Here is a 24,805-nt window from a genome sequence, read left to right as displayed (position 1 = left end):
GCAGTCCATAGCTAAAGCATTTGCCGTGGTTATTACTAGACTTTGACCTGGTTTATCCTTTCAAGCTCTGAAAACTTAACTGGAAGACCTTTGCCCCGAATGGCGGCTATAACGTGATTAGAATGGCGTGGAAATTATTGAATTGGATTCCGAAAAAAGTGCCTCGGTCTTCAACTACAGTCACTGAAACACACTATGTCACGATGAAACACAACTGCACTAATTTAGTATTGAATTTTACCCAAACTGACACATACTGTTTCAGAAAAACAGCACAGAAAAACAGATTTTTATTCACTTAAGCTGAAAATCCTCTCGCCTGTTTGAGCAATGTTCACTTATTCACTTCATTTATTTTCACATTTTCAAGCATGTCTTTGTTTCACTAAACTTCTGTGGCAAATGTTAAAAGTACATCTCAACATGCTAATAGCAGCATGTGCTAATTCATGTAGCACTGGCATCACTAAAATCAGTGATGCCACTTGGTTAGCATTGCTAAATACCCAGGTCAATTTTATAATGAACAATGAAGCATATTATAAATGTACTTTGAAAGGATGCTGACACTTTGTTGCTAGTTTGTGCAGTGTTGTTTCACAGTTAGCCTGGAGCTCACATGCAGAATAGTTCCGCTCAGTTAGGGTTAAACAGGATCTATTTAAAGTGCTGTGATCTATTTACAAAATGAACAGATTCTACTGGTGCCATCTGCTTTGTACTGGCTCGGGACCCAAACTGTGGGGAAGTGCTCGCAGTACCAGAAAAAGCAGTGATGGAACTCACCAATGCGGTTCCCGGGAGGTCGACACGAGTCCAGCATTCGAAGCATACGGAAAGGTGACAGTCTTAGTGGGGTGTCTCTTTCCCCAATTCTGATGCCATCTCCTACTCTTAGCTCCCCCATCCGAGGATCCTCCACCCTTAAAGTCGCCCCAGAGAATCCCTGTGCGTTTCCAGGTAGCTCCATGTTTTTCAAAGCACAGATGCAGAAGATGCTCAGTGAGATGAAAAATACATTTCAAAAAGCAGCAAAAGGTCCAGTTTTAGTTCAGGAGCGTCGAGTATTGAAGCACGATGCAGCAAAAAGAATCCCTTGGACGCCCCACAACTCCGTCTCTAAAAGCCAGTTGAGCAGGAAGCAGGAAGGCACAGGTCATGAGTCTGTATCTGACATTCAAATCCAGTTTCCAAATCCTGTGATGTGTCCAGGGTTGCCTTGTCTTTTTCTCCTTCTCACTCAATCTTCATGCGCTATTCAGCACAGCACCGCGCTGCTCCCCCTGTGATGATGTTCTCCCTCTTTCCACTGGCTCCGGATTGTTCCCACTATGCCTCTGGCAACCCTATCAGTGCTTTCAATGTTGTGAGTCCTCTAGCTCCCTCCCTTCACCTTGCCATTCCTCTCCTCCCTCACATGTGATACCATTGCTCACTTTCTCTCCTCCTGTCGGGATCTCAAACGTCCCTCCTCCCAGTCGAGTCCTGAGATGATGTTGGATTTCCTGCACACTCCTCCTCTTCTCTCTTTCTGCAGCTGATGACATTGCCTGTCTGATTAGTCCCTCACTCCTTTATATCATCCACATTGCAAAACAAAACTTACAGCATAGAAGGTCACATCCCCTTTCGATATCAGTTTAATTGGGCACAACATAAAAATGTATCACTGACATTCTGGGTTCAAATCCACTTTATGTTCAAAGGCTGAGAAGGCTCACTAAATATTTAAACATCTGGTTATTTATGACTCAAGTTTTCGAGCTTCACAGCTCCATGTGCGATCTTTTCAACAACAACTGACCTTAAAACGAAGATCAAAGAATGCAAGAATCCATCTTTAATTTGTCCTTATCAAAATTTCAGAGGTTGTTTTTTCAACAGTATATGAAAAATTCATGTTACTCGTGCAATCTTCAGGGGCTCAAGCACTGTCAGAGCACCTCGCTAGTCTCTCTTCATGAATGTTCATGGGTCTGAAGCAAAATCGGTGCACGCTCACACCTGAAACCATCGCTGCTGCACTGTAATAAGGCGGACACTCCTTTGGAACACACAGAGAGTGTAAACACAAAAACAGAAACACAAGCATGCCACTAAGGCGAAACTCATAATCGTGCCTTCAAGGGATCAATACAATACTGTCTGATAGACGAATGTATACACAAATATTTGAAGACTAAAAACGTCAATGTGGAACTTTTGGATATCAACTCTTTTGTCATATGTTTTCCTCAGCCGCTCCGATAACATACTCTTAAAACTTCAGTTAAAAACTCTTCAACTTGATCAACATTTCAATTGTTCATTTCAAAAATACTGTATTTGTCATTACACCTGCAGCTGACATTTCAATTTCCACCAGCCATTTTGGCTTTCGAGTGACTGTTACCTTCAAGAAAAGGATTAACCCCACTCTTTCAGCAGCAGCAGGTGAGCCTTGCACTGGAAACTAGTTCACTGAAGAGGGACTCGGCTATTTTTGCACAACACTCAGTCAAGCATTTAAGCAGGACTTACTGTCAAACTAAGTGTATTAAATCACGTTATAAACGTGCTTGTGCTGAAATTCTTCAGCATATGTTGGAAGCTTGAGTGAAGAAAATGAAAACAGGATATATGACACCTTTATTTTTAGCTCAAGGCAGCCAAATTTCACATTCAATTTGTTTTCTTGCTGTACACTTCGTGTTCACTCGCCACGTAGATTGATTCAGTCATCATGCATTTGGCATCAACAACTACATGTGTACGACACGACAACACAGTTGCCATCTTTGGCATTTGCCGTTTAATACTAAGCTCAAAGTCGCATGACATATTTGGCTACATGATGTACTCACGAGATGTCTAGTGGATGAATAAACACACGCCCCAAGTGTCAATATTGATGCGTGTGAGAAGATCCTCTATGAACCTGAACTCTTCGCGAGGAAAAACATTTTGGTAACACTTTAGATTTGGGACTATATTTGCACTTTGAATACACTTATTACTTATTTACAGCCAACAGTCAGTAATTATGATGCCGTTTCAAGTTAACTTTTGGTGACCGTTCCTGGGTACAATGTAGACAGGCTCAACATGACATTAATAAATACTTAATAACAATGAATTACAGGCTAATAAGCTGCTGATAGGCATACAAATAAGCAGTTTATTTATGGTAACATATGATGTTAAGATAAAATAAAAATAAAATAACTTGCTTTGCTTTAGCTTGTCAACTTAGTAAGTTATTTATTTGGTGTAGACAGGCAAAGCCTTGAAGCTGCATACTTGAGCTCCAGCCTGTTGTTGAGAGTCAAGGGCGAAATGCCATCATGTTTGCTGCCTCTTAATATTTTCACCACTCGAGAGAGCTGCTCTTCAACCCGCTGTTTTGAGATGGAACTGCACTACTATGAAAGTCGAGAAATCACTGTGTACTTGGTTGGTGAGACTGTTGAATTACTCAGATATGTTATAATATATAATAAACGGGTGAATGAATAACACCACCAGGTGGCGCCTTCACATTGTCCCTTATAGGGCTTTTTCATCCACATCATGAGAAGCTCCAGGAGCTTGAAATTAAAATTGTTTTAAGCCTTCTGGGTGACTCAAAAAAATTAAACTATAAAAAAACTAAACTATATGAATCATGAGAAACCAAAAATAAGTTCAATCTGGACAGCCACAAATTAGCATTACAACAAAAAGACTATTCAAACATTCGATCATTTTGCATCTGCAACTACATAAAAACGGACACTGGTGTGTCATGTAAAAATTATTTTGCAGGCATTAAATGAATTTAAATCATTAAAATGTCAAAGAAGTATAAGATTTATTAGTTTAAGAATTAAGACCTCTTTTTTTTAAAAAAAGACACACTGTGCCTTTCAGACATGAATTACAACAGTCTTGCATATAACATCTCAGGGGGGAAACAGGCTTTCAGATAAAGGGTCTGGAGACCACGTTAATTACCTCAAAAGCTTTTATCTGCGTCTGAAGATTTTTATTATTCAATTATCCAGACAAGAAAGGCCTACAGTAACATCCCAGCTCCATATGTGCTGGTCCCCAACACTCCCTCAGCATCCCAGGTCGCTTTGAACTACTGAGCAACTTCGGTCGCTTTAAGCATGTGGCTGCATAACAATGAGATAATCTACATGGTGTGCTAAAGTGAAAAAAAGCACATTACTGTTGTTATTAAAAGCAGGGGAGACGGGTCGGGATGTCTGACACTGTGCAGAGTGCACAAGAGTTCACCCTTTATATTGTTGCCTGGATATCAATCTGAGCTGACACTGCGGAGCATCACAATGACATGCTGCACCAGTTTTGTGGTAAAGTCACGCTTCAGAGCTGCTAGTAATCGGACATTAAAGGTAAATATAACTTAAACAGTTTTCAACCGTAATTACCACTTACTGTTTTGCAGCAAAGAAAGTATCAGCGTTTCCTGCCGTGCTCAGATCTCGCATGGAGGACGAACGGGGGGGTTTAGACGGTGGTGAAATTCAACCAAGGACAAGAGCGTGCAGGATTTAAAAGGGTGCACTTGTCAGAGGGATGGGGAAATATGACAAGGCACTGACCATCGAGTCTCAAGTCCGCTTCTCAAGTGAGAAGCGGATGTTTGCGACATAATATTGGACGAAACAATCAATGCCTGCCGCCCAGCTTCATCTTGGTTAACTGCTGTTCAGCCAGCAAAGATGTATACAGAGACACCTACGATCAGTTGAGATGGGAGTCTCTGTAGTCGATTCCATCTCTATGAGCCACTGTTATGAGCTACTAATAGTTTGAACATAATATACTAGAATCACCTTCGGATGCCGACAAACCATTTTTTGTTGAAAAATAAATTTGATTGAAAAAGCTTTGACATTCTAAAAAATCTAGTTAACTTTGGACAAAAAAATGAAGATATACAAAGCATAAAAATCCCAAAACAAAAGCAACAATCAAATAAATAAATAAATAACAATACTTAAAAATAAAGAACACAATTTAATTCAATATGTCAAGCTAATTCTTATCGAATAGAGGTGGAGAAAATGCCATTTATATAAAAACTGAGGTCATTTGTATACAAACTAAACTGACTGAAGATCAGCAAATATTTCACAACAAAATAGAGACGAATTCTACACTACTACTAAGTATCTAAATATTCAAAGAGAAGTTCACATGCAACCACAGAAACTATAAGAACACAAAAGAAGGGAACTTTTTTCATGCTCAGTTTCACAGGGCCAAGGGCCACATCAGGAAAGGCACTGCACAGAAATAAATATCAAAAGTACAAAAAAAGCCACATGATACATTAACGATAAAAATATACAAAAACATATTGTGTGAATATTTGTACACAAAAAAACAAGTCAGAGACAGTCAAGGGCTTTTGAAGAAAAGAGATTCTCTGGTCGGGTAAAAATAGATTTGTATGAAAAGTGGTCAAGCAACACTGGTGTAACTACAGCAGTGTCAGTGGGCGTTGGCCCATTTCACACAAAATAGGCCTTAATTACGGGAGCAGAGTCACCAGAACATACAGTCAGACACACATTCTCTGTTTCATTTCATCAAGATGAAATATTAGAAAGCCCAAACACGAGCTGAGAGAAAGAAAGGTAACCTCTATATTGCAACAGGAAAGTGCGGTTACATCACCGTCTCTTTCTATTAAACAGTGAGACGTGCTCGGACTGCTGAATGGCAGACAATGAGTCAGCGAGTCCTGCGCGCACACACTCCCACACACGTCGACACAAACGTAGCTGGTCATTTAAGACGCCCATCTACACTGTATTACATGTTTAATAATAGAATCAGGGATACTAAGTTGTGAGTCACGATTTTAATGACTGTTCGGTGCGAGACCCACGTCACTATGGCAACAGTTTTGACACGCCAAGAACACTGCAGTTGTACTTAAGACCTCAGCAGACTGAGTGAAATGGTGCTGACTCACTGCACAGAGTAAAGCGGTCGTACAGTCTTATAATGTAACCATTAGCATGCACCCGCTATAATAAATACAAATGAATTAATACTAAAGCAACTCTTTTATTAATATTATCAATTGTGATCCAATGTTGGATTTGCCTGGGGGGCACTTGATGCCCTTTGCCCGTTTATGTCCGGCCCTCATGAGAGTGAAACTTTCTGCTTTGCGTTTACACAGTTCCACGTTTCACTAGTAATATTACACAAACACATGGATAACGGATTTACATTCTGTTATCCATGTAATCTTCATTTTTATTGAAAGTATAAATTAATGTTCAAATAAAAGGGTTTTGTTGTTTCTATTATTACTATGTAATAACATATATTTATCGTCAATTATACTGAAAATATTGAATTAAACTGAATATTTTTTCAGTCCTTTTCACACATTTGTTAGCATTTCTTTTACTGCACTTGCATTGTTTTATACTGAGAGAGAGTTTAGAATACATTCTTATTTGTCTGTATCATTTTTTATACTACATTTTGAACAGCATATAAAATACAAATATTAAAATGGGAATAGATGCAAATATTCTCTTCAATTTGGTACAAGTTAAAAAATTATTTTCTCAACAAGCTACCTTCAGCAGCTACTCTTTACACTCACCCTCTTTCACACATCGTCCGTCTGCCCCCGATATGGACACTCGGGTCACAGTGGGAAGTGGGATTACTGGGATCCATCAAGCCACAGTAAACAATATGTAACTTTGCCAGACAGAAGGGAGAAGTGTGATCTGGCAGTCAGATGTGCATGTGCTGGATTAAGGTCATTTGAGTTTAATCTGCCATCAGTCGGTGTAAACACTGCACTGTGAAGCTGTGGCGGGTTTGTATATATGCCATAAATTACGGCGAATTTTAAGAATCAGTGACTGTAATTTCAATGTCAATGCAAGCGTGCATAAGCTTCCTCCACCAGCAGGAGGCGGTGTTGCTCCTTTAAATGAAGTCCATAAACACAGCTGAGTTTACACAAAAGCATTCCAGTGAATAAATTCCGCTTACACACAAGGAAGAGTGCGTCCCGTAAATGTTACACAATGAAGGCTTGAACTAATACCTAAGTGATGGCTCACACGTGGAAGCAAAGCAAGGCGCGGAGCAGATCGTGTGTCAGTGACGCGTAAAACAAACTACAGTAGCAGTTTGGAGTGCGTAACATTAAGATAAGCTCTTTGCAGTTCGCTGCATCTGGAATTTCTTATCTGCACAATGTGACTCATGGTGAAAAACAGAAACAGTTCATAGGCATCCAAAACTTATTTTGGCAGTGTAATGTTTGCTAGCCAGGGTCAAACAACACCAGCAGGTCTGAAGTCATTATTTTAATCAGCATTTTTTGGTCGTGGATGACTCATAATTCATTCTTTGCGTGTGCGTGTGAGTGTGTGTGTACCCAGGGATCCGGTCCTGTGCAGACTCAAGTAGGCTCTGTCTCTTTCCAGCCCCCCACCCAGCTCTCTGCGCAGGGCAGTGCGGCCCAGATGACTGGCATATTGACGCAGGAAGGAGGGAGCACTGTGGGAGGCAGGAGGATGCAGGGCGCACACCACCATGGGCTCTAGGACACACGATTGCAGAAGGGCAGCCGGGCGGAGGGAGAAGATAAAGGAAAGGGAAGAAGAGGAGGCGATAAGACGATGAGAGGAGCACCACCAGAAGGAGGAAGAGGGGAGAGAAAATTTAAATAATATAAAAGAAGGGGGGGTATAGAGTCCAGGATAAACAGGGAGGAGAAGGGAAAAAAGACAAGACAAGGTCACACAAAGACCAGACCAGGCAGCAGAGCAACAGTATGATACTCAGAAAAGAAGGATATCAGTGGGAACGGTCGACCCATAGCGATCAAAGTAACCAAATGGTAAAGCTTCTGATTTGAAAAGCACCGAACAAGAGTGAATAAAAGGCATGCATAAAATAATCAGATGAAGCGGCGGAGACATCAACGGAGGAAGAACTAAAACATTTATGGGAAGCCCAAAATAGAATTTTGTTCACAGCCGGTTTCTGTTTAAGTTGGTGGAATCAAAAATAAAGGGAAATAAAGCCTAATTTTCAGCAGTGTTTTTTTGTGTCTGAATAAGGAATGAAGGCTGAGACCAAATGTTACAGCTTATCCACCAACGACCGCAATCTCCAAGGCAGTGAAGGAAGAGGAGTGTAATTAATACTTGAGGAAAAGGATTGAATACATGTGTTATTCGTGACGTCTGGTAAGCTGAAGGAACCGGGAAGACGCTCGGGCAAAGAGGCAAAACCGGGGGGGTGGAAAGTGAGGAAGGATGTAGCACAGTGGTTAAAGTTTAATGTCTTTCCCATCATCCTCTACATCACTTCCTCCAACCTCACTTTCTCCCTGGTCCTTCCCACTTCTACCATCTGGAACTGAAGCGACATCGATGAGCAATTAAGATGCAAGAGTGGGATGTAAAAATAGAAGGAAGAGAGGCAGGCGAGAGGAGAAATGAATCCAGGGTCGCTGCTAATTTAGGAGAGAAGCAGCAACTCAACTATTAACGAAAAACTATTTCTCTTTGCAAACAAAAAAAGCATCATCTATCGCCTAATTTTGTAAAAAAAAACAACAACAATGTATTGCAGTTGAAACCTTTAGAACGGAAGTGCCGTTTTACTCAATGGCCAGCAGATGGCAGGCTATCGCTTTCAGATGCCAATCCAGTCATTGACCAGAAATGTTTCACTCGTGAAAGCAGGAATTATTTTGAAAAAAGATGATGATGATGAACTTAAAATGGACAAGAAAACTGATGATTATAAAACAAGATCAACTTCTTGTTTGGTTGTTGCCAATTCACTTGCACACTGTTGCATCACAGAAACAGTGTGCACACATTGCTGACCTGGAACTGTTTACTGTGTGATGCAACTAACAACCGTCTGGTCTCCATTCTTTACATGAAAGCAGTACAGTAAATCTCACCGCTTCAATGGGAGTGTAACGATATTGTTGTACTGCCAGGTAGCAATGACAATTTGAAGGAGGTGGCTGATCATGGTAGGCTGCATGAGTGTCTTACCGTTGTCCCTCGCTGTGGAAGGCTCATCCAAAGCCATCTGCTCCGCCAGTTCTGACAGGGAGTCGTCGACGGGCCGGGCGCTGCGCAGAGACATGGACAGCCTCCGTTTGATTATCTTCATGCGGTCCATCTTCTCAGCCTCGACACTGGGGCCCCGAGGCCTGAGGGGAGACAACCATCATCATCATCATCATCATCATCCCGATTTGCTCGTGTGTTTTCTGTTTCTAGTGCAGTGCAGCGTGCTGCATGCTCAACAGTTCTTTGGGCTCGGCACGAGTGTGTTTGTTCAGTCACAGTATGTTCTCATTGTCATGCGTCCCAAGTGCAAACATTTCAGGACGGCAGCGAGAGAGGCGAAACCACTGTAGGATAGATCGACAGCTGAAATGTACCAGGAGGGATGATAGTTGCTGACAAGGCAACTCTGGAGGCTCCAGGCAAGACAAGGTTAAAGAATGTGAACTGCAGCTGAGAACAACTTTCTGCTTAATGTCCATAGAAAGGCCAAGTTAAATGACCTTTTACCTTCCTTAACTTAAGGTAATACAGACAGCGCTACCGCTTACATGTGGCTGCTGTTGGAGTGGCATCGAGAAAGGATTAGTGAGACAGTAAATACAGACTGATATGCTGATCCTTATTTCAGGTCTGAATGAACTAGTTGGGATGAAATTACAGCTACGTAATGAAGTATCAAAAACTCAAGGCTATACTGAACACATAAAGAACATTGATTCATAAGCACAATGTAAAGATGAATCACTGGCTTTAAGGTTCATGCAAATAAATATTGAAAGTGAAATAAATAATAGATTTTTAACCCTAAAAGATATTCATTCTTTCATTTAAAATGCATCATCCTAATGGACAAGTAATTCACACTTAAACTTGAATTTTCCAACACATATGAAACCATCTAAATAGCCACTCAATGTTCCTTTCACCTTTAAAGTCACAGTGTCTTCCAGCAGAATTGTAAATAAAACATCAGCTTGTGCTGAAGTTCCAGCTGCCTGAAGGAAGAGCATGTCTCTACCCCACTTTCTGCTCTTACAACGTTGCTCACAACGTCATGATCAAAAGCGTGCGCGCACACAGCGGACGTCACATGCTACATTTCTCCTTTGTCGACAGTGAATGCTTCAACAAAAGCCATTCATCCTCTCACGCTCCCAGCCACTCAAACTAGTACAGACACCAGCGTTCTGAGGGAACACAGCCATCTTCAATCAGAGCAACTGTTTTTGCTTTCCACCTCAGGATGTGCTTCAACAACCCTCTTTTTGAGTCAGAAGGCTTCAGCACAAAACCAATTCCTTCATCGTCGATAACCTACTGGATAAACAAATATTCTCTCCCCCACTCTTTACTGGCCCTCACACCATCATTTACATATCTCAAACAATCATTGACCCACATAACTGTATTGTCAATGAAACACTGAAGAATGTAACATATGCAAGCGCACCATCACGACTCATTTCACGGTTGACATTTTCATCCATTAATAAAAACAAGGGCGTAAAAGTAGGGAACAGTGGGGTTGCAGTGAGTGCTGCGGCCTCAGAGCAAGAAGGTTTTGGGGTTATCCAGGTCCTTCCTTCCACAGTGCTGAACACACAGAGGTCGGTGAGTGACCTCTCCTTCAGGATATTTTCTGATGATCTCACATTTATAACCTGACAAAAAAGACACTGCCAACTAGAGGTCACTTATATTGTCAAATATTTAGTTGTATTCAAATGCTAAATATAATTCTCTCATATATATTAGACATTCAATCATTCATTGGTACTAATTCATAAAGGAAATGGGTGGTATGGTTTTTCATTCATTCTTAAGAGAGTAAGTATTAACTTCTTTAAATGAAATATTCATATTGTCTCATGATACAAGCACATGGTGTTGGCAGCACGTTCAGTCATCTGCAAACACACATGCCAAGTGCTCAACTCATGACTTTAATGTCAAGAGTTGAAGTGAAAGCAAACACAGGTCTCAATGAGAGATGCATTTGTTTCAGGCCTGTGAAGAGTCGAGTGCTTCTGCAGAGGCACAAGAGCGAGTGGGAAGAGACATGTGGCTCTGAGAGGCAGCGTGTGCGTGACACACTCGCCAAGAACTCCCACAAACCAGAGGACCATCTCCAGATGATGAGGGCAGGGGAGACTGGAAAATCCAGCACAACAATCTGATCGGAGAGAAGAGATAAATCAAAACAAAATTTGATCCGTCCTTCCTCCCATTTCTGTCGCGTCCTGAAATTTTCGCTGCAATCTCTTTATCTGTTATTGACTGAATTTGATGATAGACAGACATAAAAACAATCACAAAACCTTCTTGGTGAATGGTTTGGGGAGCCACAAACCTCAGATAACATTGGCGCCACATTTTTTGGGGGTAGACCATCAAAGAGGTATGGAACGGTGCGCAGGGTGCTGCAGTATAGAGGTCAGTGAGGAAGGACCCCAACTGAGGGAACTGATTTATTCAGAGACACTACACCATTTGGGTTGCTTGGGTACGGCTGAAAGTGCAGTTTCTATCAAACACAAGACAGAGAGGCAAAGTAATTCCCGTCTCCCTCCTGACCTCCCTGCCACAGCTGTAAAAATCCTCTCTCCCTTCTGTGCTCGGGACACCACACAGTGCTGCAACCTGCGATCCCTGCCAGGATGGGGGTTCTGTGCCAGTTGTGCCTCTTAGCAGGGCAAAAGTATCATTGAACTTACTGACCTGAGTTTAATAGATTCCAAAGCATGCAGCATAAACAAAGATCGATTCTCCACTTGGATGTATCGGCCAACACATGACTTGAGAAGATGAACAAATCCTTTTTTATTTTCCAGGCTTGGGATTACACGCATGCCTGCACACACACAGAATGTGGCAGAGTTGACAAGCCGACAGAGCGGTCTGAGGATGAGTAATGGCAGATCAGGCCAACGACAACAGACTTCCACACAGAATTACTAGGACAACTCCATCCTTGAATCCTGTTCATTTATCTTCGCTTATTTGAGGGGGGAAAGAGAAAATCAATGCGAGGCAACAGCGAGGCCGATGATCTGATTGTAAATGTCAAGCCACTGGAGAGGCAGAGAAAAATAGCCTTCATTAGCAACTGTAAATTAATTATGATTCTGGAGATACATAGATACATGACGCACCTTGACATGTCTAATCGAAAACAAATGATGAACAACCTAAATCCATCAAGTTGTGCTTCATCATGAACAGCAAGTTTCAGTTTTATCTTTATGACTTGACAGGAGTGTCAAAATTAGAAGATAAAAGTGACATAATATACAGTAAAGGGAGGTGAATGAATAAATGAGTGGGGGAACATGTGAGGGAATGAACAGGGAATATTTATTTTGTGTTGTTGCATGTTTAGCTCCATCATAAAGACATACAATTTCTATGTCTGCTCTGTTATGTTATGTTCCAGAAAAATATGAAGGCAGCATCTTTAAATAAATGAGTAAACCACAGCTTCATGAAAAGACTGGCCATTATTACTCATGCATTTCATTTGCACTTTGGGTTCACGGTTGACTCAGTCTGTGAAGAGCGTAAAAGTGGAGGGTGCCAATCCAGATGCCCACTCACTGCTGCTGCCAGGGCAAACTAGAGAAAGGTCATTTGAAGGTAGGCACAGACTCACCACACAATAGGTGGACCTATCATATGATCACAAAACAGTCTAATGTGAGTCAGTCTTTTGAACTGAAATACACTTATCTTATTATTAAAAATTTTGCACTTTAGAGAATGAAATCCAAAAATGTACCAGCCAACAGAATCATTAAAAGCTAAAATGTTTCATCTTACCAGCTTCCACAGAAAGAAGTGTAGCCATCCTTACAACATCAAATTTTGGGGTCTAATAAAATGATACCAGATCATTCTTTGTCCCTTAAAATACGATCAACAACCATCAGATCCATGATTATATTGCCTCTATACTTGCAGTTGAATCTCCTTTAAAACACCCTGCATGCCACATTAGATGGTCGAAACATCCGCTCTCCCTTGAGTGCACTTTTTATGTGGCATCAGCATCTTGAGAATGGCACGCTGGTGCAGCAGCTCTTCGGCAGCCAACGGCCAGGGAAACTGATTGCTCTGTCCTGGGACGCTAGTTAACATCGACGTTTCCTTCACTGAGTAGCTCCTTTACAAATAAACACAGATGGGGAGGCACAATAGACCTGGGAGATTTTCAAATCAGTACTGTTGACAGGGTCTACATGCGCAGGTACCTTTGTGTATTTTGTCTGTTTACAACCTTTGTTTTTAACTGCTGGTTTGAGTTGAGCTGGTTCAGACCGATTCTTCTTGGTTAAGGAGTAACTTTCAGTTTGTCCTTTAGACAAAGACCCCATTTGTTTTTGGTCAAGTTGGTTCATTTTCATCCACAGATTTCTAGAAACGACTGGAGTGTATAAGTTATAAACTACAGGGTCTCCCTTTAACTTATCACCTGGTACGCAAACATTCTTGGAACCTAACAGTGTCACAATTCTGAATTCTGTGGTTATGAAATGTTCTGTTTTCATCAAAGGACTTCCCTATTTTGGTGTCAGAAATTGAGATATTTGTCCAGCATTCAAACACATGAAGAGCTGAATAATTGAAGTTCATCTCAGCTGGACTTGAATGTGCTGCAGGCGTGTGTTGGTATTAGAATATGGATGATATTGACACCACTGCAGGACAACACTGCCACATCTGCGGACGAGATAATGTGACATTCCCCTGAAACTGCGAGCAGGCAGGGATTGTTAAATGTCCGGCCTGGCCGGTAGGTTTGCCCCCATTGCTCCCAGGCCTTTCACACCCCTCCATCAGTTCCTCTCCCCGTGTTTTCCTGGCGCCTGTATCCGGGAGGAGGAGATCCAGTCGGGGCTGGGAAAAGTTCACAGCCGCCTGGTCGGTTTAAAAACTATCTGCTTGTTAACTGCCACCAACCCGGAGATTTCATGGACAAAACGCGACTTTAAACCTCTCACTTATACTGTTAAATATAAAGCTGTGTTGAGGAAAACTTAACACTACATTTACTTACTTCGATTCGCCACAATGACATTTAACAAAACCGCACTTTCGTCTTGAATTCTGTAAATTCACTTGAGAAAAAAACAGCCGCATTGTCAGGTGACTGGAATTTTAATCATAATACGACACAGTGCCGAAATTTCTAAACATAACTCAGGCGTGAAAAGAAGGCGAACGAACACAAACCTGCTGGTGCCGGAGCTGCGGGGACTATTGTTCCAGTTGTGGGTGATAATCCAGCAGCGCGCCGGGATGAAGCCACTGCGACAACTTCCACCACAACTTCCCCACAGAATGGGCCAATATCCGAGAATTCAGTCCTATTCCAGGAAGGGGGTGTTTGTCGCAGGGTCCCGGCATCCGTGTACCAACATTGCGGTCAGGTAGTGAGGCATTATACGGTTTAAATCTGCTCAGAAACACCGTCCCGTCCGGTGATGATCAGCCATATCGCTGCTGCTGCTGCTGTGTGTGGATCCCGGGAGGAGGCAGTGGCCTGATCCCGGAAAACACCGCAAGAGTGAGTGCGTCTCTACGCATGTGTGTAGGTGACTGAAACACACGGCCAGTTTTTGGTTGCATGCAACACACAAACGAGCTCCGACAAAATCATTTGACGGACTGGATGTCATCGGGGAAATGCACTTTCATTACCAAGTCCGCAAAAGGCTTCAAAGAACATTCCTGGGATTTAATAAATGCAAATTGTATGGAAATGAAACAGCATTATTCAACCCCTTAATTAGTCCTTGAAATAAAGTCGCTTCCATATTTCCCCGAACGAGTCGTGTTTTAATTCAAGCAAGATTCTGTTGATATTTTTGACAAACAGATATTTTTAAAGATGTAATGTTCCAGTCCAGAGGTCTGCAGTGACGTCGTTATTAAATATTAATAATGATGTGGCTCATTTGTTTTAAGAATCGACGTCACTCTCAGATGACACAGCAACCAGACGGATTACGCGTGTCTGCATTGCCACCGTGCGGGTTTTAGAGTAACTGCGATAGAGTTTCATCAACGAGGACTACTTCAACACCAACACTTTATGTCACAATTGATATATTAAGCGTAAGTAGGAGCAAAATAGTCATATAAATAGTAAATACACGTATTGAACAGACACACATTGTTTATTCTTTATTTGCACAATCACTGGCACATAGCTCTCTCCGGGTCAGTGGAGAGTTCTTGTCCCAAGCGGTGGAGTTTAAGTGTCTCGGGATCTTGTTCTTGAGTGAGGGAAAGGGGAGCGTGAGATTGATAGACGGGTTGGTGCAGCGGCAGCAGTGATGCGGTCGCTGTATCGGACCGTTGTGGTGAAGAGGGAGCTGAGTCACAAGATTAAGCTCTTGATTTACCGATCGATCTACGTTCCCACCCTCACCTATGGTCACGAGCTTTGGGTCATGACCAAAAGGATGAGATCGCGGATACAAGCAGCTGAGATGAGTTTCCTCCGCAGGGTGGCTGGGCGCACCCTTAGAGATAGGGTGAGGAGTTCGGTCATCTGGAAGGAGCTCAGGGTGGAGCCGCTGCTCCTCCACATCGAGAGGAACCAGCTGAGGTGGCTCAGGCATCTGATCCAGATGTCCCCTGGACGCCTCCAAGGGGAGGTGTTCCGGGCATGTCCTATTGGGAAGACCCAGGACTCGCTGGAGAGATTATGTCTCCAGTCTGGCCTGGGAACGCCGGGATCCCCCGGGATGAGCTGGAGGAGGTTTGTGTGGATCGGGAAGGTTGGGCTTCCTTACTCCGAATGCTGCCTCCGCGACCTGACCCCAGATAAGCGGCAGAAGAAGAAGGTGAAGGTGACTAGCACAGAGATAACTAGCCACAGTCTCGTGCATGAGAGCACTATAATAGAATATCTTTTTACTGACATATATTTTAAAATAATAAGATGGAAGAGCTCCTCTTTGAGTGCAATGTCAGACTGCATCGGGGGAAAAAAATACCAGCGCCCAGATGGATGCCTATTAATGCATCTCTGTGGAAGACAAACCCTCTGGGGAAATTCCACCATGAAGTATGTAAAGCCAAAGATGGAAACAGCGCCTACAGAGCTGAAGAAAGTGCTGCGCGGAGAACAAAGCGGGAGAATGTGAAAGGCTGGGAGCGAGAAAGGGATTAAGTGACGAGCAAAAACAGTAGACTTGAGAGCACAAGTGAAAAGGCAATGTAGTCTCTTTTCAAGGCATGAAGAATACTGCTGAGATTAACATTAACTAAATGACATGAATGCATGCATAAATATGACATTGCTTTCAGTATTTGTTGTTAAATAAATCTAAAAAAAAATTAATGCAAAACACATTACCAACTAAGATCAGAAGCCAACACAATATTTCTCATGTTATGGATGATCCATCCAACCTTACATTATAGCTTTCTGCACTAAATATTCGTGAAACTAAGCTACATTACGATTACAATGAGGTGATGCTTGTCGCTTCACCACTACAGTTCTGATGACTCTCATTCTGAAATATTTATTTTAATTGTGTTGAAAAGCAAAACACGCAGCTCTAGTTTTGACCTATGGAGGACGCTGTCGGTGTACTGCCGGGCTGGAGGGTCACGTACTGCGCAGGCGTTGTTTGTTGTTAGGTTGTCAGGGCAGCCATCAGCCAGCTAACAAGGGATTATAGCAGCCGTTTAACCATGGAACATTGCTTTATTTGAAATAGAGTCACGATATATACATCTGCAAGATCTTGGGTAAACTCCGAAACAATTTCTATTCAATTTCTCATCAAACGAGCGATGCTTTTCATTTGAATTAGCACTGGATGCTAGGTAGCATCAACATCTAGATAATGCTGGCGATTTACAGCGACAAGCAGGTTTATGCTTTCTAGGCAGCAATGGAGAATGTTTTAGAAAGTGAAGACCAGCATGAGGAAACATCCTGCGACGATGTTAATCCGGCGTTACGCTTCAGCCCTCCGCTGCGCCCCTCAATACGGATGCCCGTGCAGAGAAGCAGCGTCTGCTCTCGAGCTTACTTCGTGGTGGTCATGGTCTTCTTCCACGTCTATATCCTGAATGTCATCGCCCTGCTGCTCTATGTGCACTACAACAACGGCCATGGAGATCTGAGCGGTGGCGATCGGGGGTCTTCCGCACCAAGCAGTGAGGATGGGAGACCTTTCCCGCAACCTGCTCCACCTCCGCCCGCTAAAGAGCCACTTGCTGGCGAATCTAGACTGAGCTTCACTCTTCCACGCATTGAGGGTATTCGAGTAAGTACATGACTCGACAAGTACGTGTTCTAATCTACTTGCATAGTATCGATCAGTTAGTGTTTACATTGGTCCTGAGGATGTGACAAGCATATACTGCCACTGTGTCTCCAGAAAGCCTTGACAGTATTAGACCACCTTGTCAACATATTCACAGGTGTGACTCAATGATGCCATATTTGTGTTACAAAACAAAAGCAAATAAGCATTAGAATGAATGGTTATGTATTAACTTTCACCATGTTTCCCCCCGAGGTCGGACACGTTCAGTCTGTGTCACTTGTCTCCAGCAAAACGCACAAGATGAAGACACTAAGCCTGAAACCACTGTTGTTTGGTAAGTGGGTCACCACATTTTCACATTTCATAGCTCTTTATTGAAAGTGTGGACAGATTTTATTCTGTTCAAAGCCATACAAATATAAAAACAGGCATATTTACTTTAAATTAACAGATATGTACATGTCATGTCAAATACTGTGCTGCAGACGTCACTGGCGTTATATGGTTTTTAAAGTAGCTGATCTGAATTCCTATGTAGAAGTTGTTTTCAAATGCTATGTAATATGTTTCACCTTGACCTATCTGACATGTTTCAGTTCTGTTTTCAGTCCTAGCTCTTACATCGGTGGCGCTTCCATTTGCGGGAGGCAGTGATCAGGTTTTTGTCCCGCCGGTGCCAGGCATAAGCCTTGTTCACCAACACTCGCTCCCCTTGTACTGTTCCTGTGATGAGGAAAGTGCCGCCTTTGGGGTGGTTCCGTGTCATGTTCCGAACACAAGTGGCGTCCCTCTCCAGCCACAGCTCAATACGGGAGCGTATCTGCCCCCCGAGCAAGGGTCCATGCTTCAGGACCTGCAGTTTTGCAGCCAGGGAGAATTGTGACAAGCTGACAGGACTATATTTCAGTCGAGTCAGTCGCAATTTTACAACTGTAAAAAGAAATTGAGCATGTTAATAAATAAGATTTCACACAGCGCAGTTTATTCCGTCGTGATGACACCTACCAAAATCGCTCCGACAGAACATCTCTAAAGTGTCCTTTGGTGACGACGCCTGCTCCAGTTCACAGTCCTCACAGCTGGCTTGAGGCACTTTATCAAAACAGTTTTTTAGCGCACATACTTTCATCTACATGTTTCACTGTAAGTGCTTACCTTTTCTTACTGAAACAGGAATAGTGCTGTTGGTGACAGATGAGATACACATGAGATGGTCTGCAGGATACTGATCGCAGCGCAAAATCTCAGGCCATGGATATCCATAGCACCTCATGATTGGTTCACAGCTGTCTCGCACAGACTCGCACAAACTCCTGCAGGGTGATATAAACCTGCAATGAAGTTGAGGAGAAGGAATTATTAAAAGATGTGGGCAGGGAAACAAAACTACACCCTCATTCTTTAGCCGTGCGCAGTTGCGAATGTTGTTTATTTGCAGACCTACAAGTCTCTCCTATTAAAAACACTCTGAGTAGGATCCTTCTTACTTCTTTTATTGATAGATATTTAAGTGACGCCATTCCAGTTGGGCCGCCAGGTTAGATTTTAGTACATACACCTCAAATGTTCTTCTGAAAGTCTTGGACTCAAATGACCCTCATGCAGGCAGAAGAAAAACAGACTCATATCATCTGGCTATGCGCTCAAGTGCTGCTGCAAAGAAATATTTTTCTATTCCTCAAAGTCAGTTGAATATCAAGTTGAAACATGTGACTTGGCCATAGGCACGTGATCGCAACATTTGGTAAATTCATCTGCAACAAAAATGGATCGTACAGATTGTACTGAAGTAGGTGCCCGTGAAGGTGGGAAAGTGTTTATTATTAGTAAAACATAAGCATTGTAATTGCACATATATTACATAGCCATGCTGTTTTCTTGTCTGAAATGAATAGAATTTGCTCTACAAAGCAACAATTTACTTTCAATCTTTGAACTTACTTACCTGTCAAGACATATGGGAGCAAAAAGCGAGCAAAGGAAAATCCGGGCATCAGGGTGGCACTCCCGGGCTAGCAAGGGCAACCAACTGGAGCTCTGTTGTACCGCCTCAGCTGGAGACTCGTGGCCCAGGAGGTTGGGCATCCTCATGGTGTCATAGCCGATGTTTTGACACAAGGCCATTCCAGGGGGTATCGGAACACAGCGAGAATTTCTGCGGGGCTCCCACAGTCCATCCTCCCCCAGAGACAGCATGGGCCTCAAGCCAGTCGTAAGGTCAGGGTCGCCCCACACATCACCGTCCTCGGGCTCTGCCGCTCCGTGACTGGGAGCTTGGGTGTTCCCAAATCCAAGACCGGCTTCAGTGTTTGTCCTGTCTCCATCTGTGTCCTTAACTCCGGTGCTCAAGCTCCATTCATCCTCCTGCTGTGACCTCAGTCCACTGATGCCTAGTTCTCGAGTGCAGCTTGGAACAGCGAGCAAAAACAGAAGCAAAATTGAGGTTGTACCGGCAATCCAACAGGGAGTGGGCTTTGTAACCATCCTGGTTCGAAGTGAGGGAGTCCTCTGCTGAACGATGACCTCCTTGTTTGAATGGGAGTATGGTAGAATAGGTGTATTTATAGTGGGTGGTGATTACATTTGCATAGCAAAGGGTAAGGGGTGGTGTCCTCTGGCATTCATCAGCCGATTTAAGTGAGTCTGACAGAGCTCAAGATGAGTAAAGTTTGGCGTGGAGAAAGGTTTGGCTCCTGCCTGCTCCATTCCAACAGCTGGAGTGAACAACTGGCGTTTCTGCAAAAAACAAATACCAGATTTGACTCCACCACCAACATCAGATTACTGCGCTGGCTTGTCTAAAATGCTTTTCGTCCAAACACCCCTCGAGTGCATTGCACTTCAAAAAGTTTGTTCTATAGCTAAAAATATATGCATGTAATGTGTCCTGCAGATGTCCTTTATTTAGCTACTCCTGTGTGTGTGTCTGTGTGTGTGTGTGTGGAGCACACATTTGGCGTTGTCCTGCTGTGTAACCGTGGCCTGATTCTTGTTCAGACAAGCAGGTCACTTCCTTCTCTGGAGGAGAGAGAGAATGGGAGGTGGAAGAGGAAGTCCCCGCCGCCCCCTCCATGACCTCCAATGGCACCATCATCATTCATATCAGTTCTCCAATTTAATGAGGCCTGGAATGAACAAAAGGGTGGTTACAGTGTAATAGACACCAGTGTCAAACAAGGTCACAGCGAGCCAGAGCCCTTCATGAATGATTGACGGATATTAAGCGAACAAGAAGGAGGGTTATCAGAATAAAAGTGTTTGTTCAGGCTTCACTTCAGAGCCCTGCATCCAGCCGTAATCCCCACACTGTAAACAACATGCGCTGATTAAACCACGGCGAGAGGCTTTTGTTTGTTAATTTCAAATAATCCATTTAGTCGTCTGGAAGATGGAGACGAAAGTGATAACAGGTTGTCTAATCCACTTAGAGGACTACCACTCACTCAACATCTCGGGTGGACGTTGATGTTTTATTTAGCGTGCGAACGGCCGAGTGCTTGTTTGTTTCACTTTCTGCGAAGCGTTTGTTTGTTCTGCGGCAATTAGCTGCTTCACTCCGCCAACTGGTTTGAAGGTTTTCGACTGGCCTGTCACTTTACATGCCTGTTATTCTCATGCTAATGCCGCGGAGACGCGGCTTGCTAGGCTAATTGATCGTTCTGTGGCTAATGTTTTGTTATTGATGGGTGCCAAACTGTTTTAGCTTTCAGCTTTACACTTAAAAAGGGCGCATCATCCGGACTGGCTTCTTTTGAAGTGGTCAGTGAAGGCATTTTGTTTTCCCCCCCTCAGAGATCCCTGACTTCTTGTCTGAAGAGGAATGCCGAGTGGTGGTGCAGCTGGCTCAGCTGAAGGGTCTGATGGAGAGCCAGGCGACGTTGTTCGGCCAGGAACAAGAGGAGTCCAACCAGCCGCTGCTTTCCCTCAGCACAGGCGAGGTCTTCAGTCTGCTGGACCTCAATCAGGACAAGCTACTACAGAGGGAAGAGGTGATGGGTGAAGATGTTTCTTACACACTACACCGAAGACAATGTGAGCTCAAATATTCGCTGTGTTTTCTCTCAGATCGTGACTCATTCACGTTCTCGAGATGGAACTTGGCTCAGCCCTGACAGCTTACGGCAAATACTTGCGGCTCTGGAGTCTTGCACAACAGGTTTGTTTCTGCTCCGTCATTTCTTCACAGTATCTACTTTGTTTCTCTGCGCAACTGAAACTCATTTCTTGAATGTTATGCACGTTTTAACCGGCAGCTCGACATGGTTCTGTGGGCATGAAGTCAAAAATATGTTTTTCCATTGTTGTTATCCAGCTAATGGGTTGTTGACTGACGTCACTTTGAATTGTGTTGAAATGTTTGCGAGGTGAGGCCGGAACAGGGGTCGCGACCTGATGCCATTGTGCCAGGCGTTGTACACATGCCCTCCCGGATGGGCCTCATTAAAAGCAAAATTATTCACCAACCTCTTTTCTTTATTTCCCCCCGGATCTCCTGCCCTCCTGCATGTCCCCCGTCCACACTTCCCAGTGGACTGGGAGTAATGGTTTTACATTAACCCACAAATAACAAGGACATTAAATGGTGTTTTATGTGGTGAATGAAGGTTGTTGCAAAGAGTGGAATTTAAGGGGAAAAAAAACGAACCAAAGCTAACATAAAGTGAATTCTCTGAGGCTGACCTATGACCCTTTAAAACTCAAACCCCTCTCAACATTAATTGAATCTGTGGGACTTCAGTGGACTGAGTCTATGTGTGCCCCTGAAGGGATGCTGACCCTGGAGGAGTTCAAGCAGGTTTACAATCCATCTCAGCGTGCTGGACAACAGCAGAGCGCGAAGCTGTGGAGCCATTTCAAACAAAAGAGCAAGCACACGTGGCTGCATCAAGGCGCCGGATCTCACCATGTGCTCCAGACACTCCGCAAAAGGTAAGCGCTCACACAAAGCTATGCCATTTTTTATAATAATAATAATAATGATAATAATAATAAACCTGCTTTCGCCCTCCAAGGGTCACAACTCTAACGCGTCTGCCCGCGACCCTGGTCGACATGAGTGAGCCCCTGCAGGTCGTTCGCTATGCTCCTGGGGACTACAGTCATGCCCACCATGACAGCAGCCCCTCCCACCCAGAGACGAGCTGCGCTCACACGCGGCTGGCTGGAAACAGATCCACGCTGACGGAGGTCTCATGCAGGTGTGTGGAATCTTTCAAATGGTTCATAACAGTACGTTTTTTATGAGGAACTCTTTGTGGACCAAGAGAAGGCGAAATTCTTTTCCTTTAGCCAAGCGCTGCATGATTTACCACGTGTCACCATGTAACTCACATCAAGGAAGGGCCACTTGATCCAACACCAGATTATGTTATGAAAGGAGAAGTTTATGTAACTTAACCACCAAGTCTTTGTCAATCATTGACCATTACGCTGCATATACCTGTTATGGATCATTTTTCCTTTCATGTTCCTGATTATTTTGCGAAGTACATTTCTCTAGGGTGCATTCACGATCATGAATTCTCGGACCAAGGTGCCAGAATTCCAGATATATTCCAAGTTTTGTGACCAATTTTTCCCATTCACAATGAATGAGAAGCAGATTAAACGCTTCAGAAATTTGCCTCTATTTCAACAGCTCGCAACTCCCCCAACCTTTGAACTCTGCGAAAAGCTCAGAATGCAGCCGCACTCGTCCTGTCACCATAAAAAAACAGATCAGAGCCAAGTCGTGTCCTTTGCCTTCAAATCGGGCTCAAAGATCACGTGATTTTGCCAAAAATCGAAAGTTAGAGTGGACAATCAATGGTTATAGTGGAGCGGAGCAGTCGAAATCCGGTCATGTTCGAGTTTCTAAACTGCAATAGTGGCCAAGCGGTGGGGCGCAGAAACATGAAAATCTCCACCTTTGTCATCACACTTGTCCTCTCTTGTAAAATGTGCTCAGAATTACTGTAGCACTTTCCGAATTTGCCAACGCGAGGTAAAACCTGTTTTCGCCTCATTGAAAAATGCATTGGAACTCTGTGGCTTCCACTCGAAAATCGCGACAAAAACTGCAGCCACAGACACCGGGGCTTAACTTGGCCGACTTTTGAGCGAGAGACGTCCTTCAAAGCTTCAAATGTAGCTGCAGGCCTCCTCTGATAGCATGTGCAGCACAGTGCATTCGCAAGCAGTTTACTCATAAACAGCAGCGTCTAGTTTGTTTTAGTCTCATATACTCTGCTGTTGTCTTGTTCCAGGTACCTCACTGTGTCATTATTCCTCAACTCTGTCGATGAAGGAGGTGACGCCACATTTCCAGTGGCAGATAATCGAACTTACGAGGAGCAGGTGAGCACACGCCTTGTCCAACAGTCGAACAGTAAATGACTCTCTTATCATAGTGACCTGAATGAGAGTGAGAAAATGGGGTTGTTTACGTAACCATTGTTTTTACATATTTGTAGTGGCTGATCCAAGATGGAGTAGATTTAACTGACACACAAGAGACATGCTTTAGGGGCAACCTGAGAATAAAGCCTTCTGCTGGAACTGCGCTTCTCTGGTATAACCATCTCTCCGATGGCAGAGGTAAAGGGAAATCATTTGTTATTTATGTTTTCTGTACACTTACAAGCTAGCTTAAGACAACCACAAGCTTTCTGGGAGTTGTTCCTCAGTAGGCTCTCCCCTGTCATCTGTTCCAGGCTGGATGGGAGAGCTTGATGAGTACTCCCTGCATGGAGACTGCCCAGTCAGTCGCGGCCTGAAGTGGGTGGCCAACAGCTGGGTGAACGTGGACCCGGATCTTCAGCAACAGACTCGATATCAAAGACTGGTGGCTCAAAGGCGCAGCTCAGGGAGGGAGGAGCACTACCAGCCTCTGTCACACAGCGAGCTCCACCAGGATCTATAGCTACGCTACTGGAGTCAGTCCCGAAGAAACATAGACAGACTTGAGCACATCACTAAAGCTGTTTTAGAATGAATGACTTCTCGCTACATCTGTCAATATATCATCCAAACTTTCCTGGTTAAGTTCTTAACCATTTTGCTTCCAACACTTGATAAATGCAAAGCTCTAATGAGCAGGTCATCGTATTTAAGTGCAATATCGCCAATCAAAACATGAATACATTTCATCAACACAGTTATTCTTATTTATCGACCATCTATTTAAGGGTTTTTCAGTATTTAATTTGTTGCTTGTTGTTTGTCTAAGTCTATTTTTATTTATTCCATTTGAGAATATTTATTTATGATGTTATTTATCATATTATTTATTTCACATATTTATTACTGCTTGATGTTGCACTGAGTCTGTCACTGCGTTTTACTGTTTCAAATACAAAAATGACTGTTTCATCAGTGTCTTGTGTCAGTCTATACCCACAGCGTCCACCAGATGTCGACAAATATCAACACGAGGCCGCTGAACTTCGTCTTATTCAAACC

The 24,805-nt window shown here is 43.3% G+C and overlaps 3 protein-coding genes across 7 annotated transcripts in view; 1 reads left to right on the top strand and 2 right to left on the bottom strand.

Annotated features, from left to right (window-relative positions):
• The window catches only part of LOC128749181 (cyclin-dependent kinase 17-like), a 33,057-nt gene extending 18,435 nt beyond the window's left edge, over positions 1 to 14,622 (bottom strand). For 2 of the 5 annotated variants that reach the window (XM_053848522.1, XM_053848523.1), the window contains exons 1-3: positions 14,304 to 14,622; positions 9,054 to 9,214; positions 7,412 to 7,576 (exon numbers count right to left, since the gene is read on the bottom strand). In XM_053848522.1, the coding sequence (XP_053704497.1) occupies positions 7,412 to 7,576; positions 9,054 to 9,183 (295 nt within the window). In that variant the 5' untranslated portion in view covers positions 9,184 to 9,214; positions 14,304 to 14,622. Of the gene's footprint in view, positions 1 to 786; positions 1,796 to 7,411; positions 7,577 to 9,053; positions 9,215 to 14,303 lie in introns of those variants that run through there. The other 3 variants (XM_053848525.1, XM_053848526.1, XM_053848524.1) reach the window with 3 other exon arrangements.
• Positions 14,623 to 16,695: 2,073 nt separating this feature from the next.
• Positions 16,696 to 24,696, top strand: LOC128749541 (transmembrane prolyl 4-hydroxylase-like). The gene is made up of 9 exons (XM_053849240.1): positions 16,696 to 17,362; positions 17,618 to 17,699; positions 21,158 to 21,354; positions 21,431 to 21,521; positions 22,132 to 22,294; positions 22,378 to 22,563; positions 23,611 to 23,701; positions 23,818 to 23,941; positions 24,058 to 24,696. Exons 1-9 carry the CDS (start codon positions 16,985 to 16,987, stop codon positions 24,264 to 24,266), a joined length of 1,521 nt encoding a protein of 506 aa, XP_053705215.1. The 5' UTR covers positions 16,696 to 16,984; the 3' UTR covers positions 24,267 to 24,696.
• LOC128749542 (secreted frizzled-related protein 5) lies at positions 17,809 to 20,031 on the bottom strand. Its single transcript, XM_053849241.1, has 4 exons — positions 19,311 to 20,031; positions 18,521 to 18,696; positions 18,371 to 18,457; positions 17,809 to 18,295 (listed from the first exon to the last, which is right to left on the bottom strand). The coding sequence occupies exons 1-4, from the start codon at positions 19,847 to 19,849 to the stop codon at positions 17,976 to 17,978; spliced, it is 1,122 nt and encodes a 373-aa protein (XP_053705216.1). The 5' UTR covers positions 19,850 to 20,031; the 3' UTR covers positions 17,809 to 17,975.
• Positions 24,697 to 24,805: the final 109 nt, after the last annotated feature.

This window comes from Synchiropus splendidus, chromosome 18 (genome assembly GCF_027744825.2).
Source record: "Synchiropus splendidus isolate RoL2022-P1 chromosome 18, RoL_Sspl_1.0, whole genome shotgun sequence".
NCBI classification, from domain to species: domain Eukaryota; kingdom Metazoa; phylum Chordata; class Actinopteri; order Syngnathiformes; family Callionymidae; genus Synchiropus; species Synchiropus splendidus.
This window is presented reverse-complemented; position numbering and strand designations above follow the sequence as displayed.